The sequence below is a fragment of the Podarcis liolepis genome, assembly GCF_965112155.1.
Source record: "Podarcis liolepis genome assembly, chromosome: Z".
Lineage (NCBI taxonomy): Eukaryota > Metazoa > Chordata > Lepidosauria > Squamata > Lacertidae > Podarcis > Podarcis liolepis.
The window spans coordinates 50,179,099-50,195,371 of NC_139570.1; the positions used below are offsets into that span (position 1 = coordinate 50,179,099).

General features: G+C 40.4%; 1 protein-coding gene across 5 annotated transcripts in view; it reads right to left on the reverse strand.

The window, feature by feature from the left end:
* Positions 1-16,273, reverse strand: part of DENND1A (DENN domain containing 1A) — a 268,183-nt gene that overhangs the window by 185,623 nt on the left and 66,287 nt on the right. For all 5 annotated transcript variants that reach the window (XM_083485795.1, XM_083485794.1, XM_083485792.1 and 2 more), the window contains exon 3: positions 15,588-15,631. In XM_083485795.1, coding sequence (XP_083341921.1) covers positions 15,588-15,631 — 44 coding nt within the window. The remainder of the gene's footprint in view (positions 1-15,587; positions 15,632-16,273) is intronic.

Here is a 16,273-nt window from a genome sequence, read left to right on the forward strand (position 1 = left end):
GTGATAGGAAAAAATTGTGCCAGAGGAAAAAAAAATAGCTCCGGCTTCTTCCTTTAATGGCATTCACATGCAAAGAGCGGGGAAAGGGAACCTCTCTCTCAGCCATACAGAATTTAAACACAGACATAAAACATTATGCTAACTTAATTCAAACATAATTTTGAAATTCAGACTTTCTCGGTAGCACTAATAAAAAATTAAATTCAAATTTAATAAATAATAATTAATGCTGCGCTGAAAATACATACACACAATGGAAAGCTGAAAGTTCAGATTCCTTTAGTCCCAGTTTATAGACCAAATTACAGGGAAAGAACCACTGAGATGATTAAATCTATGTATGCGTTTGTCCTCATAGTGTCTTACAGTAGTGTCATACACCTTTCCTTTACAAATAAAAAGCAGCTTATAAATACTCTGAATAAATAAAACAGCACCCACAAAATATGCAAGAGTGCTAAATGTACTGAGCAAGTTGATTTTGACGACGTGGTCTTCTTTGGCGATCACTCGTGGCCAAGTAAGATTGTCTTCCATAAACACAGTTTTAAAAGTGAGTCCCTAAGCAACTGTGGAGGCCAATTCTGGATCCACACACCCTTCCACAGTGGGGACATAGGTTTCCGGGCAGGAGTTGATCACAGTGAGGGTTCCTTCCTCTTGGCACATTTCTCCCTTTCATCCTGAGTTCAAGTGTCTTCAAAACCCATGACACCTTTGGAGCGCTCACAGACCAGAGTTTCCCAGCTGTCAGTGCTGATACAACATTTTTTAAGATTTGCCTTGAGAGAGTCTTTAAACCTCTTTTGTTGACCATCAGCATCACGCTTTCCATTTTTAAGTTCAGAATAGAGTAAGCTCTTAGGTAACTTTAATTTCAATTGGTCTTCTCCAAGTACCTAGAAATATCACCTTCAGTATAGGTAACAAAGCAGCTATAAATGAGCTGAGAAAAAAGTATGTACTAGGTACCCTTGCATTTCAAAACACAAGCTTTTGTCATTTTATCTTCTAACTCTGCAATGCAGAGAAAGTTTGGGAACATTTCCTGCAGGTATTCAAATCCTCCTGGAAACTAGTCTTCAGAAGATTCCTGTTATACCAAGCAATGAGGAATAACGATTCCCAAAAATCATCATTTGGCCTCTCAAGGGCAAGCTCGCTAAATATCACAATAAACTGCACCCTCTTAATCAACAATCCTGCTTCCTTCAGGTGAGAATCCTGCTCCCCAGCTCCTCCATGGCACCGTGTGTGTGTGTGTGTGTGTGTGTGTGTGTGTGTGTGTGATAAATGACAGATAGATGTAGATATAGATATAGATATAGATATAGATATAGATATAGATATAGATATAGATATAGATATAGATATAGATATAGATATAGATATAGATATAGATATATAGATGATATAGATATAGATATAGATAATAACACTGAACTGCCAAATAAAACCAAATTAATGCAAATCTTTTTTATAAACATCCACAAACAGTTACTTAAGCTTTTGAAAAGTTGGCCTCATTTGAAAGCATGAAAATGGGAGTAGGGAGAAAGGAAGATGCGAAGGGCAGCTTAGAGGCTGGCTCCTTGCATAAATATTCAGAAGGAAGATTAGAGGATCCGTGTTTGGCTGTCTTAGGTTTCTCCAAAGTCCACATAGAATAGCAAAGAACAAAACTAACGAGAAGGAGAGCAGATGTTAGACAATGCAGCAACCCCCCCTTTCCTCTCTTGCCACGGCCCCCCTCCTGCCCGCCCCCCTTGGCTGTACTAAGGCGCTTTCATCCCCCTCCCCCTTTCCCAATATGGTTAGGTCATTCAAGGATTCTCCTATAGACTCTGCATTGTGGTTGAGAGCTATAAGCTGGACCTCTGTCAGCTTTCCAAAAGTTCCCAATAAAAAGGCATTATGCAAATGCTACCTCTCTCCTACAGTCTCTCAGAAAAAGCAGAAAAGGCCTCCAATAGGCAGTCGTTGGAGTATTAGAAGTCCCAGCCTTCATTTCTGTATGGTTGTGTTTGCCTTAGGGCCATGCTGCTTGTTTTGACAGTGGATCCCCCCAGATAGTTGGGATTAGTCGAGCTTGTTTAGATAAACTCGAAAATCAAGGCCTTCTTGAGGTAGATGGCTAGATGTAGCTACCGAGTTTCCAGCTGCTGCCTTCTTTCATCCCCAAACAACTGCAGATCCACAGTAGATATCACAGCCACAGGCTATCTCCCATACATAAGTACAAAATTAAAGGCTGCTAAAAGAAGCCTTTGTAAGTCTTAGTGCTAAAATAAGGAATCTGTACTGTATAGTTTAGACATGTTATTCAAGCGAAACACTGGAGAGCCTTGCAAAGGACAAGTTTACAGAAAGAGGAGGAAGCCGACCATCCCTTTGCACAGAAACAGGCAAGGCACACGTCTTTTAAACGGATGGCCAACATTTTTTTGCTACCGATTAAAAGCTAAGAGGCCAGTTTACCAAATACTCCAAAAATGCATAGTATCAAAAGAGATATTGTCAGGAGGATTGTGATGGAGCATGCAAACCTGCCTTATACCAGGGTCAGAGTAGCCCTTTACGAACTGACAGTGGTTCTCGGGCAGAGAAATGTCTTTCTTGTCACCTGCTAGAGACACCAAGATCTAAACCTAATACCTTCTGCACAAAAAGGGTGTGTGTTACCACAACTTGATTTGCATCTTGGCAACTTTCCACAGCAAATCCTCTAAGCTGATAAGGTGTCAGTCTACACACACTATTTTATGAATTCAACACACAATAAGAAAAAGCTGAGCGCACTGAATAGCCCGCTACTCCTCACGAGAACCGGAGCTGCCACTCTATGTATTTGTTTACTTTGCCAGTTTTTTCTTTCTTTCACAACAAAAGAATCCCAATGAAAGATTCCCAAGTGCACGCAGTACATACAAAACCCAGCACGAAGAGAATTGTGGGCTCAGGGAATTACTGTAATGTAAATGCCAAGTAATTGCTAGAGCAGCAAAGAGAAAAAGGAAGCCCACCATCGGGTCAAGGAAGAGTAAATATCTTAATTCTTCCTTTGCCACTCAGGGTAGCTGATTCAATTAGTAAAGAGGACTGAAAGGAGGAGAGCAGCATAACTTGAGGGAACTGACAGGTGGAAGGGAAACAGAGTACACAAACCCATCGTGCACTTGAGGATCCCGCTATCCAAGTCAAAGAGAAAGCAGTAGGCCTAGAGTATGGCAGCCCAGTTCTACCACTGGATTAACAGCCTGGCCTTAGGGAAAATCAAGATTTAGGAAGGAGACTGAAGAGATGGGGGAAATTCTGCCTGCCTACATTCTGCAGCACTTCAGCCTGACAGAACAACAAAGCTATTCAGTGTGGGCTGAATTATCATGGGGCACACTATTTGGGCTCAGTGCTGTTGGCTTTCATAGAAGTGCCCCTAGTTTCATCTCCAAAAATTTGGCCTGCATGAGCTGGACAAACAGCCAAACTTAACCACACCAGAAGAGAAATGAATTAACCATCTTGGAAGTTATTGGTGGAGGTGGTGCGGTATTTATCAACCTAAAACAGAAGAACAATTTCTGCAAAATTGCAATGTGTAACACAAGTAACACCACTCTAGAATTTAGAGACTGGCAGGATAACTTTTCTTTCTTTTTTGAAAAGAACAACATGGAACAGTGCCAACAGGTATACATATCCTGGAAGGTCTATTTTTCAATTTGCTTCCAACACTCCAAGCCACTTTAGTGAGCTATAGTGAACATTACAATCCCTCCCATATGGAGATCATATTCTTCTATTTCTGCTATCACCTTAGCACTCTTGCTTAAATTGAAAACGCTCTTGTGCACCACAAGTTATTGCAATTGCCTTTCAACCAGAGTCTGGAGTTGGTTTGTACAACTAATCAACTAGATTATAGTAGTAGATAGGTAGCCGTGTTGGTCTGCCATAGTCAAAATAAAAAAATTCCTTCCAGTAGCACCTTAAAGACCAACTAAGTTAGTTCTTGGTATGAGCTTTCGTGTGCATGCACACTTCTTCAGATACACACTTCTTCAGAGTGTATCTGAAGAAGTGTGCATGCACACGAAAGCTCATACCAAGAACTAACTTAGTTGGTCTTTAAGGTGCTACTGGAAGGATTTTTTTTATTTCAACTAGATTATAGTAATTGTTTTTGTGTACTTCTGAACTTTAAGCTTCCATTGATATTTTTACAGAAAGGCAGGATGTACATTTTGATGATGACGATGACGATGGCGATGATGATGATGATAAATTAACAACAGAATGCAAAAACTATAACAAATGTCAGAAAAGGACTATGTTGCATGAGCCTCAAAACAAATGTGTAAAACTGTGGTCAACATAGGTATTAGAGATCCCCATAAATAAGCACTGTACAAAGTTGAAAGGCAAATTTTGTTCAGGAAAGTTTTGCTAACTGAGAGCAAACCTGTTGCTATATGGATTAGCTTTTATAAAAAGCTGGACAAAAACAAACAATATAAGGGCTGTGGCTAAATTTGATTTCTTCTTCAAGCTACAAGGAAAAGGGGAAATTATGCATAATCAATAACATTTTTACTTACCTTTGTTTTGATTCCTTTTATTTTTTCCTATCTTAATTAATTGAAATTTATTCTGCATGCGCTATGCATAATTTTTTAATTCTCCTGTGTGCTGCTCCTTTGGGTTTTATGTTGAAATAGCAATGGCTATCATTACTAGTCCATGGCTGCATGAAACACATCCTGGCAAGCCATGGTTAAAGGTCTGCCATTAACAGACAGATCTCTCCAGCTTCACTCCTCCCTGCTAGTGAGGGGGAGCAAAAACCATTAGCCTTGACTTAGTGTTAGATCTGAACCAGGGGTTCTGGCTTGTTTCACTCGAAACACGCCTTAATTAGTGAGCCAAAACAAATTCTGGCTTCAGGTAGCTCAACTGGTTAGAGCCTGGTGCTGATCATGCCAGGACTGCAGGTTCGATTCTCAGGTGGAACAGCTGCCTATTCCTGCCCTGCAGGGGGCTGGACTTGGGGTCCTCAGGGCCCCTTCCAACTCCATGATTCTGTTTCTATAATGGAGTGAAACAAGCAATGGTAACTGGTTCAGATGTAACACTAAGCCAAGAATTCTGTTTTGTTTCTCCCACTCACTACTGGGAACAGCAAAGCCACGGAGATCTGCATGCTCACGGTAAACCATTGGCCACAGCTAAACAGAAATGATTTTGCCTGGCATGGCACAAGGGTGTCATGCAGGTGTTCCTGTGGAAGGCATTTCCAAATAAATAAATAGAAAATAATTTTTTTTAAAAAAATGCTCAATTAATCACTATTTCAGTAGGTTTAACCTGCAATCCTATACACACTTCCCCGGGGAGTAGATCCTATTGAACTCAATCATGCTTAAGTCTGGGTACACATGTATGGGGTCTGCACTGTAATAAATGTTTTAATCCAATAATCCATTAATCGAATCCATTAATCTAATAATCCATTAAAGGATGCATCTTTGCTAAGTATGCTGATGAGCCCACCAATAAGCGGGCTGATGAGTCAACATACAACTCCCGGCAAACTGGAACAAATACTTAGTTATTTTTAATCTGCACTTCCTGCTTAGTTTCGTTTTTCCAAGCCGCTTCAAACCTCTAATCTCATTCATCCCAACAACGAATTCTGATACATTAGGTACATAAACACATTATCACAAGAGGGAAACTGAAAAAGACGGACTAGTCCAAACCCACTGAAGTCTGTTCTCTGTCAAGTATGGCGCTTCAATCACCATCCCATGCCAAGACGTGTTTTGCTCACGAACCCTTTCTTGTAAATGATTACATACATAAAACACAATTAAGCTACAGTACTATTTTGATGTCTACTTTATATCAAATCTAGAAAGAATGGCAAAACCAAACTAGATAGTTCAACAAAATTTGTTGCCCAACTTCTCTTTTAAAAAGTCGCTTCTAAAAACACGATGAAAGATCTGCCTTTGACACTACCAGCGCTTTAATTCTAATTAATTTTGGTGGCCATCTATGCAATTATGGCTGGGGAAGGTCTTTGGACATGAATTGTCAGAGAACATTCTTAGATACTGGTCACATTCTCATGCAATGAGAAATCAGGGTTTCTGGTTTACCATGGTTTATGCTGAACGAGCAACATACTGGTACATGTTGCCCAATCACTTTCACTTTGCTCGTCCCCTAGTGTAGCTAAACAAAAAAAACCAGAAAACAGGAAGTCTTGGCTTCCTGCTATGTCTGAATCAAGGAATGTGGTTTGTTTTTCCTGTACAAGTGATGATCCACTAGCCAGCAATTAACTATGGAATCAATTCCAGAAAGCCACGTAAGAATCTCATGGATTGAACACCACACAATTATTTTTACTGATTCTTTACTCTTGCTGAGAAAGAAACACACATTTCAATTATATCAATAATGTGAATGCAGAAAAGGACGGTGACTACAGCTCTGTGGCTCATGCTATGCTCCTAGCAAGGAAATCCAAAACTATAAGGTACATACCATAGCTTCTCCCATACAGATCATATAAAAAATATTAACAGTTATAGCAGTAAAATGTTCACATAAAACATCAGTCTCAAAGCTGCTGGAATAAGTGCAAAGCATATCAAACCCAAGGATAACAAAACACTGTTCTAGGATACAGCTTCTTTTGCCCAAACAACACAATTGCCTCAGCAGACAGAAACACACACAAACTTCACTAATGTATTGATTTAAGTGTACGTAATTGGACTAAAGAAGAAAGGAAATCCAACCAATTCAACGCAGTGGCACCTGGCCAACCAAGAAACATTCCAGCCTAATTCTTATTTCCCCTTTTAGGAATACTAAGTGCCCCTCCAACAACTTGTAAGAGAACTACACTTGCAAGATTTCAATGGCGACTATATTTGGCCTCTTCTTGCAAGGTACTCAGAGATTACCTCAACCAAAACGTTGGGCAAAATGGACTTGCATTGTCAAGGAGGGCAGGATCTCTCTTACACACAAAATGTCCAATCAGTGCCAAGCTTTGGGCGCCAAGAGGTGGGAAACTGAAAGCTTATAAAGGATATTCCATTTAGCAAAGACTGGGATGTATCCTCCTCCCACCAACCCCAAAATGTGAAAATAGTTACACACCACTGTTACCTACTGTCCCAATATTTAATTACCAGTAATTGCCATATTTTTCGCTCTATAAGACGCACCAGATCATAAGACACACCTAGTTTTTGGAGGAGGAAAACAAGAAAAAAAATATTCTGAATCTCAGAAGCCAGAACAGCAAGAGGGATCGCTGCGCAGAGAAAGCAGCAATCCCTCTTGCTGTTCTGGCTTCTGGGATAGCTGCGCAGCCTGCATTCGCTCCATAAGACACACACACATTTCCCCTTACTTTTTAGGAGGGAAAAAGTGAGTCTTATAGAGCAAAAAATACGGTAGTCATTAGGCTTTTAATTGCCTAAATTTATTTATTTGTTATTTTTATTATTTATTTGATTTATATACCCCCCCTTTATCAAAAGATCTCAGGGAAGGTCACAAAAATAAAAACAAGATCTAAAACACAAATAAATAGTTTAAACAACTGAAGACATGTGGCATAACAAAATACACCTGGTGAGTGGGGAGGGGAAGATGGAAGGTGGGGGCGTGTGCAGTCGGATGGCTGCCTCTATACACCTTGGAGGTACCTAGCAGCCTGGCTGCCAAGTAGTCATTTTCCTGTTTCTAAACATGCTTTTAAAGTGTGGTGGGGGGTCTGGTGCTTTTCTGTCGTTTCGCTTTTGGGGGGATTTTATTGATCTGATATTGTACTCTTTTAGTATTGTCTGTGTGCATATATGTAAACCTCACAAAGACTATTCTGGTTTTAAGCTGTATATAAATATATGAATAAGAAAATGCCAGTTCTTAAAGGGACATCTTCTGAAAGAGGTAGACCTTCCAATTTTGTAAAGAGAATTGGCTGGAAGAAAACGCCTTCCTTAAGAATTTCTTTGTTGATCGACAAGATTTTCTTTTTTCAGTAAAACAACAACCCCAAAGTAGCTTATTTGGGAACAAGATAAAATCCAATCAGCATTGCTGAAGAACGAGTTTTAGAAGATGCCACCTTGATTTCTACCAAGTACCGTAGTTTTATTTATCTGTGGTTTCCAGTATCAGAAGGAAAGCTACTGGAGTTTCACTATCAAAAGCTAACTAGGAAAAGAGCAATATAAAGTTTCTCATTTATCTCCCCTGAACCAGCACTTAAGGGAACTGGGGGGTTTTGGTCGTCTGCACAGCAACACACCCTTCCATTTTAGCCCCACCAAATTTATTACAGGTAATTTTTAAAACCTTTAGCTGATTAATTCACTGCTCAATAATAATAAAAAACCTGCACGTTGCAGAAGGAAATCTGAGAAATCTCCATTTTGCCTTAAATCTCGCAAGCCATCAGAAAAAATAATACTGGGGAACTGCCAGAAGTGGCCTTTTTTGGCAGCCTTATGGTGATGGTATCATACAGCACTTATTCACCAGCTATTTAAAATTCCTTAATTATGCCAATTACAACTTTAAATCATATTTTATTTCTGAATAATTTAATCAGCCTTTTGAGATGCAAAGTACCTTTTCCTGTGTATATCTGAAGCACAACTGTTTGTCTGTGTGTATAAAGTGTGCATTTTAGCAGGTCCCACATAGCCTCAAGGCTGTTAATCCTTGCACATGCACTCACACAATCCCACATGCTCCTCCTACAGTAGATGTCTCAATATCTCAGCCATTGCTGTCAATGGTCACCAGTATTGCATTTGCCTGCTGTATGCAGATATGGGACTATACAATTCTGCACAGCATGGAGAGGGGGAGCAGAGAGTAGTTATTCCTTCTCCAAATGAAACTTGATTTATCAAATGAAGGTGACTGATATTAAGTTCTGGAGACATTCTAGGAAGCACAGCTTCAAACCCCCCACATAATCAATGTACTGCTGTTATGGAGGCAGAACATTCTGACAAACATCAGAATAGGCCTTTTTTATTTAAAAAAAAAATGAGACAAGAAGAGAATGAGGAAAGCAACGTGGGTGCCCACTAGGCCTTGGGTCAGAATCTGACTTAAATTCACAAAGGAATGAGCCTTAAAAGGGGTTCCTCGAAATCTAAGTGGCAAGTCTAGTACCAGCATTGCTTGTGGAAGTGAACCACGCTTTTTGAAAAGCTATATTCTGTATACACACTCTTAAAGGGGGCAGGGAAGAACACCAATGCTTTTTGTCTACACAAAAGCAGGCATTCAGACAAAAGGCAATGGGTCCTTTGGTGTTCCCATTCTAATGTTCCCCATCAGTGAGCTGGTGGAAAGATTATAACTATCTAGGATTCCTTCCCTCCTTTTTGGTGGGAATGAGGAAGACAAGGGCCCCAGATAAGAAGCAAAAAACATCTACCTCTGCCTGGTATTTCTGGAAGATGGCTTGGCAGAGGTTTAGAGTCAGAAAACATGGACAACAGATCAAGTGATCAACCGAAAGAAGGAAGTCAAACACATCGTCTTGATAGGTGCTCCTCCGGAACAGAGATAGTAAATGTGACCCAGCAGGAGGTTTGGGTCCTTTTATAATCAAAAAAGTTGTTGTTTTTAAGGTAAGAAAAACCTAATGTTTCTGGTGTTTCACTCATGCACAGTGATCATAATGGGCGGGCCTTTGGGAGCAGGGGACTAGGACTTGTGCATGATTACCATAATCTGTTCTGAGCCACCAGGATAGGAGGAGAGTAGGGGATAAAATGGGGGGTGGTAACTACATGTAAGAAGTTGTGCTGAGATTTAATTAGCTCTGCCTCTAAGAATCACACTCCAAAGCATCTATTTTAAGTTCTGAAATACTTAATGAACCATACCAGCTTCACCCTTGTGATGACTTCGACGAAATGTCAATTGTATATGCCAACTATGGCTTGGATTGTAGCTTTCAGAGTGAACCATCTCTACACATGCAGGGTGGTGAAGAGAGAGAAAACAGAGGACTTGATTCGTCATCACAGTACTCAGCATTATGTTGTCCCACTGACATATGCAATACTGAAGAAGTTACCTAATTTCACCCATTCATGAAGCGGTTTTGCTCATCTCCTGAAGGAGCAGGCAGAAACATCAGCTACAAGCCAGCTTCAAGGCCAACAATTCAGTTCTTAGAAGTTCATCCTCCCTGCTCCCCACCCTGACTCCCACTTTTACCATAATGAGGATCAAGTACAAGGACTCCTATGATCAAACGAAATTCCAAAAATAATTACGCACACAGCCATGGACTATTTGTTTGACTTTTTTGCATCGTAAATCTACAGACACAGATGCCCTCAACCTGAATATGACTGGATTACACATACTGAATGATTTATAATTATTCCATATAAAGCACCTAACGATGCATTAGGCACTTTACACAACAGTCTATCTATACATTACAAATAGAGAAATAATGGAGAAACTTTTTATGCAATCAATAACTGCAATAACTGCTGACCCAAGGCACAACTGAGCTGGGGGTGGATAGAATCCAAAGGGCTTGTCATGCTAATTAGAAGGTGTACAATCAATCCAAACTCTCTTGTGAATAAGCTTCACTGGAATGAACTGTCTGTGCATAGGTCCCATTTAGTCATTCATTCATTCATTCATTCATTCATTCATTTACAACATCTGTATCCCGCTCTTCAGCCAAAAAGGCTCCCAGAGCGGCTTACATAACATTCTAAAGGAGATAGGTAGGTGGGAGATTGTAGGTAGGAGATTGTTCAGTGGGTTGTCCTTCCTGGGTCAAAACCATTTCCACACTTTGCTATCTGCAATGGCACCCAACTCACCTTCTTCCATGGCAAGGCTGTGTCCAACTCTCTCACGGTAGAGTTAGGCTTCCAGCACACATGGCCGTGAGGTTGCAAGTTTTACACCACGCACATACATACAACCAACGCAACACAAACGTTCTCCAAATCAGTTGGCGGCGTGGTAACGAAAAGGATATTCCTCTTTAATTTTTTACCATCACCACCACAGCCATGTTTCTTACAAGAAAGGCTCTTAGTTTCTATATAAAGTGGCCCATATAAAGTTTACGGTTTCTATATAAATGTGTACGGATTCATTACAGCCACTGTTTCTGTGCCCATGGAAAAGGAGGGGGAATACCTGCAAAGAACACTGAAGTACCCATTCTGAAGGAGCACCTCAGCCTTCATACAACAGTTGATCAAATTATACACAGAACGTCTGTCATCATATGCCTACTAAGCAGATGGAGCATATAAATCAAAGCTTGGTGTGTGTGTGTGTGTGTGTGTGTGTGTGTGTGTGTGTACGCGCGCGCACACACACACACACAAAATACCCGATAAAAGAATTGCAGAAGAGAGGAGGCTCTAATACTAGAGATTATGCAAGAAACTTATCTAATATAGCAGAATGCCCTAGTAATTCCACTTTTACCCCACATTCATTATGTCATTCATACCAAAATAATAATATTCTTAAACTTTAATCTTGATTACAACTTTTTTAAAAAGTAATTTTTGAGTCATTTTAAGTGGCTTAAAAGTCTTCACTCACTGCTACCGGCCATGGTGTACCCATGTGGAGATGACAGTAAAGGCCTAAATGTGCAGTTGACCACAATGCAAGCACTTTTAGGTCTTGCTAATTTCAGTAGGGATAGATTTTAAGCACATGTTAAATCGGACTGGATCATGTCTATGAATCAGATCAGAGAACCCAAGAGTAAAGCTTTGCTGGTGTTCATCTTCAGGAACAGGTATAATAAATATAGAATCATTAAAACCTCAAATTAAAAGTTATATGGGGGGAATTGAGACAAAAAATTAATTTGGTTCTTTAAACACAATTTATTTATTAAACATCCACATTTGTGTTTGCTTGCATTTCCTCACAAAGGAGCCTTTTTTCTAACTGCAGAGGTTATTTAGAATTTTCTTTAGGAACAGAGGGGCTGAAAATTATTTTAAACCTTTTATCTGCTTGAAAATCTAAAGTATAGACTTGAAGAATGACAAAACTGTCGCTAAAATTATTTCAGCAATTTGGAACATGTCTTCTAACATATGGGATATATTATGTAAGATGGTAGAAAGAGACCACAACCCTTGTGATAATTATACACGACTTGCACCAAAGCCAGCGTGCAAAACATCTACACCAAAATTTAGCACACACCTTTTTTAAAAATAAAAAAAGAGGGAGAAGGGCGCTAGCTGAACATGTTTGAAAAACAAGTTATTAATTTTGGACATGCTATAAACAACGGCCAACATGAAAGCATAGTTCTCTAAAATGATTGATTCTATTACCAAAAAATTAGAAGAAATCACCAGCTCTCCCTTGGATGCCCCCTCCCATATGATGCATATGACCTTTGAAAATAAAATCCCAAGGACTGGAATAGGTTTTTTACAGATTTAAGTCACTTTTACTATTGTGGTCTGACCAAGAGGGGTGGGGGAGGACAAGCAGGGGTGTCCACCTTGGTGGGTAATTACAATCAAGATTCTAGCAATGTGGCTAGTCGGCTCATTACTTCCTCCCTTTGTACCAAACCCCTTATTTACATTTCAGATTACATTTTTCATGAAACAGCGAGATCTATCAGAGCTGAGGGGGCTGAAATAATGAGGGAGAAATATTTTAATAAAAATGTGTTGGGGTCCTGCATTTCCGCCCGTGTCGGAAAAGAAAGGAGTTCTTTCTGTAGTGACGGATCATTTATTCTGCCTCTAAATGAGAAGCAAAAAAGAGAGCGAGAGATGAAACTGATGAACTTTTACTGCCCATTTGTCTTTAGCAGACAATTAAGACAGGAGATCAAAACGGATTATCGTGCCATGCAGACAACTAGCCCAACAGTAATACATCTCCAGGACCACAGATTTGTAACCTCCTTTTATCACTCCCCCCTTTCTTCTTATACTCCTTTTTCCTCTCTAAAGGCAATGCTAGCTTTGTGGCTCAAGGGGAGCCAAAAGGCTGGCCATCATTATTCAGCCACAGATGTCAGTCTAACCTCCCTTTTTTCTCAGGTTTCTAAAGCTGGGAGCCACAATAATTTGTGACAGATTCTTTTACTGTTAGGTACAAAGAACACACAGAATAAAACATCCAGCGGCAGCAAGGGCTCTGATCAGATGCGCTGCCTACATGGGAAACACACTGTATGTAAAAACAAGTGCCAAGAATTTAGACTGGGGAAGTGGGGGGGGGGGCAGAACTTGGGCTTTTTCGTACTAATGAGAGAATTGCCTTGTGTTGATTTAACTCACAATATTCCTCGCGGATTTGGATTGTCAGCAAGAAACATTTGTGTACAAGTTGCACATGCATCACATAAAAACAAAAGGAACCGTTTTGTTTTTAAAGGTATGCTACAAGGGGGGGGGGACCCCACAGTAATTTGACTTTTTTCTTCAAAAGGCCACCACACCTAAAACTTCAACTTCATTCCCACCTTTGCTGCAGACCGACCCTAAATAATAAAAAGAAACCCTGCGGTGCGTTTGCCGTTCAACTTTCCACCCTCTGCTAACGAATAACACATACTTGACACCTTCAAAAATGTGGCATTTAGGTTTGCCACATTTGTTAACTAAATTAAAGAATCCTCATTTTGTTTAGAAATGGCCATCTTCTGCTTCCGAACCACTTTCACAAGCATTCAGAAACGATATGCTGACCATAAGTCTTGCTTAGTTTTGTTCACACAAGCGCCCGGTGTCTCTTCAAGGCTTAAACGCAGTTTACGTTCTTCCAGCCCCTTAAAAAGGCACCAAAAGTAGGATCACCCTGAACCTGAAATTAGTGTGTTTAAGGTCGAGAAGTCTGCTACCTTCCCCACCTCCTGAACTGATTGTCCACATTTCTTTTTGTTTGTTTGTTTGTTTAAAGATCTTTTAAAAGCACGAGCTGAATAAAAAGATCAGGGAAGTTCCAGCAGCACATTAGCTTTGCATCTTTAGATTTCTGTAGGTTGTACTGCGTTTCTTCAGAGGTGGTTTACAGCATACTAAGATTTCTCTCCTTTTTTGTTGTTGTTTTACAAAAAGGAAAAATATTTTATGTATGAGACAGTCCTATAATCCATAGATCACAGGCACAAGAGACAGCAACAGCTCGGAGGGACCCTTAATCCGACTACATTTCATATGATAGACTAGCGGCTCTTTCAGCACACATTGTGGCCCAACGCTGCAGAGTGTACTTAGGGAGCTATTTATTAACAGATTATTGGCACGAGATGGCAATGAGGACTTGTGTGTTTACAAAAGGATGCTTTGTTGCACACCTCAACGCTATGGTGCAAGTACGGGGGGGGGGCAGGCACTATAAAACTGCAACAAAAAGCACTCAAGCAATATGCCGGGGGGTGTTGTTTTTTTAAAAGAATTATATTAATACTACAGGGGCTCTCCAGGACTGCAGGCATCAGGGGCGACTATTGTCCCGTCCGCTGCACACACCACTACAAGACAAGGTCTGTTCGCCCTGAGGGGCCCACGCTGGGACGTGCTCAGCAGGCAGGAGACACCGCTGCACCTTCCACGGAAGAGAAATGTTTTTTAAATGGGAGAGGGAAGGAAGGGAAAGGATCAGAATCAAACACTCCCATAAGAAAATGTAACTAAAACCTGATAAAGACTATTACGGGAGCCTTTCTGTATGAACTTCACCGCACCCAGCTGAATGGAGATTTTTCAGGGTTGTAACAATTAGGAGAATTTGGTCCAGAGATCGATTTTCAACCCAGACTAGCAATGGCTGACACGAAACCCCTTCCCAAAGGTCGAGCTTCCTAGCAAAAACAACTAGAGTGTACTAAGTACACCGATGGAGCAAAAAATAAAACTTCCCTCCCTCCCTCCCAACATTACTCTATAACAAGATGCATTTGAAAGAGGAAGAAGCCATCAAGATCAGCAGTAGCTTTCAGTCACCACAGCCATCCACACGAATTTTGCAAAGCAGGATGTGTCCCCTTTCCCCTCTGCTCTGAGCACTAATTGCAAAATTCCCACGGCATTTTACATGCAGTCACTCCCTCCCCTTTTTATATTCCATCATTCTGCCAGATTTGATGTGACCATGAAATTTTTAAAAAGTGATGTGATGCCAAGTAAACTCATAAACCCTAAAACAACGAGATGAGGATTCTGTAACTAACAGCAGCCTGCAGCACCTCCAAGGCAAAGTAAGTTTTTTTTAAAGGAGTGAAATTCATGAATTTGCTTTCTCAAAATAGATTCTGAAATTGGGAAAGCCTTATTGAGAACCAAAGCCATCTATTCAAGTTTATGCATGCAAGTTTTACATGTTGTGTATACATTTTTTTTAAAAAAATAATCTTAAGTTTCTAATCACAATTCCCTTTTTGCCCCCCCCCCAATGCTTTCTATTTTGTTTTGTGTTTTTTAAGGGAAAAAGAACAGCTATAATACGTTGAACAACCCTGAAATGAATTTTGTCATGTAAGAAATTAATTACGCATTCCAAACCTGGTCACTGTAGTCCTTTGGGAACTGCCTCCGCACCTCAGGATCTGTAAATAATTGACAGATAATATTAATTGGCTTTGGATTAGTGAGCAAGCAGAGAATCACACATTAATATTTGATCAGAAGATGATAGCAGCCCTGGCAGGGGATCCAAGGAGGGCAGCTGAGGCTGAGGCACTGATAAGAGGAAGGACGGACTCCTCCAGGCTCTCCTTTTACCCTCTTTCCAGAAAGACAAAAAAGAAATTAGAGAGACCTGATGCTACTGTTAACTTTAGGCTGTTATCTAATGCAAAAACCTAACCAGGTGCAAATTGCCAGCTACGTGTGCTGCAAGGGAACAGTGCCCCAATCGTGCTTAGACTCTTTATTTTTAATCAGACACCTCTTTAGTCAACTACAGGACTGGACTTTAAGTGGGGGAAAGGAAACCCACCAGCAGAATTCAGTGGGACCCAATCATAGCTTTCCCCCATCTTACTCAAGTGTGTGGCTGGAAGGGAAAGCAGACTATTTAAAAACTGAAGTGGGAGGGATCATCATTGGTAAATATCTAATTAAAGTGGCACTGAACTACTTTAACATTAGGAAGCCCGAGTTTTAAGCCTTCATTATACCAGTAACATCCCTCACTCCCCAAAAAGCCACAAGTTCTCCCGCCATCGTTTCTCAGGATAAACATGGCA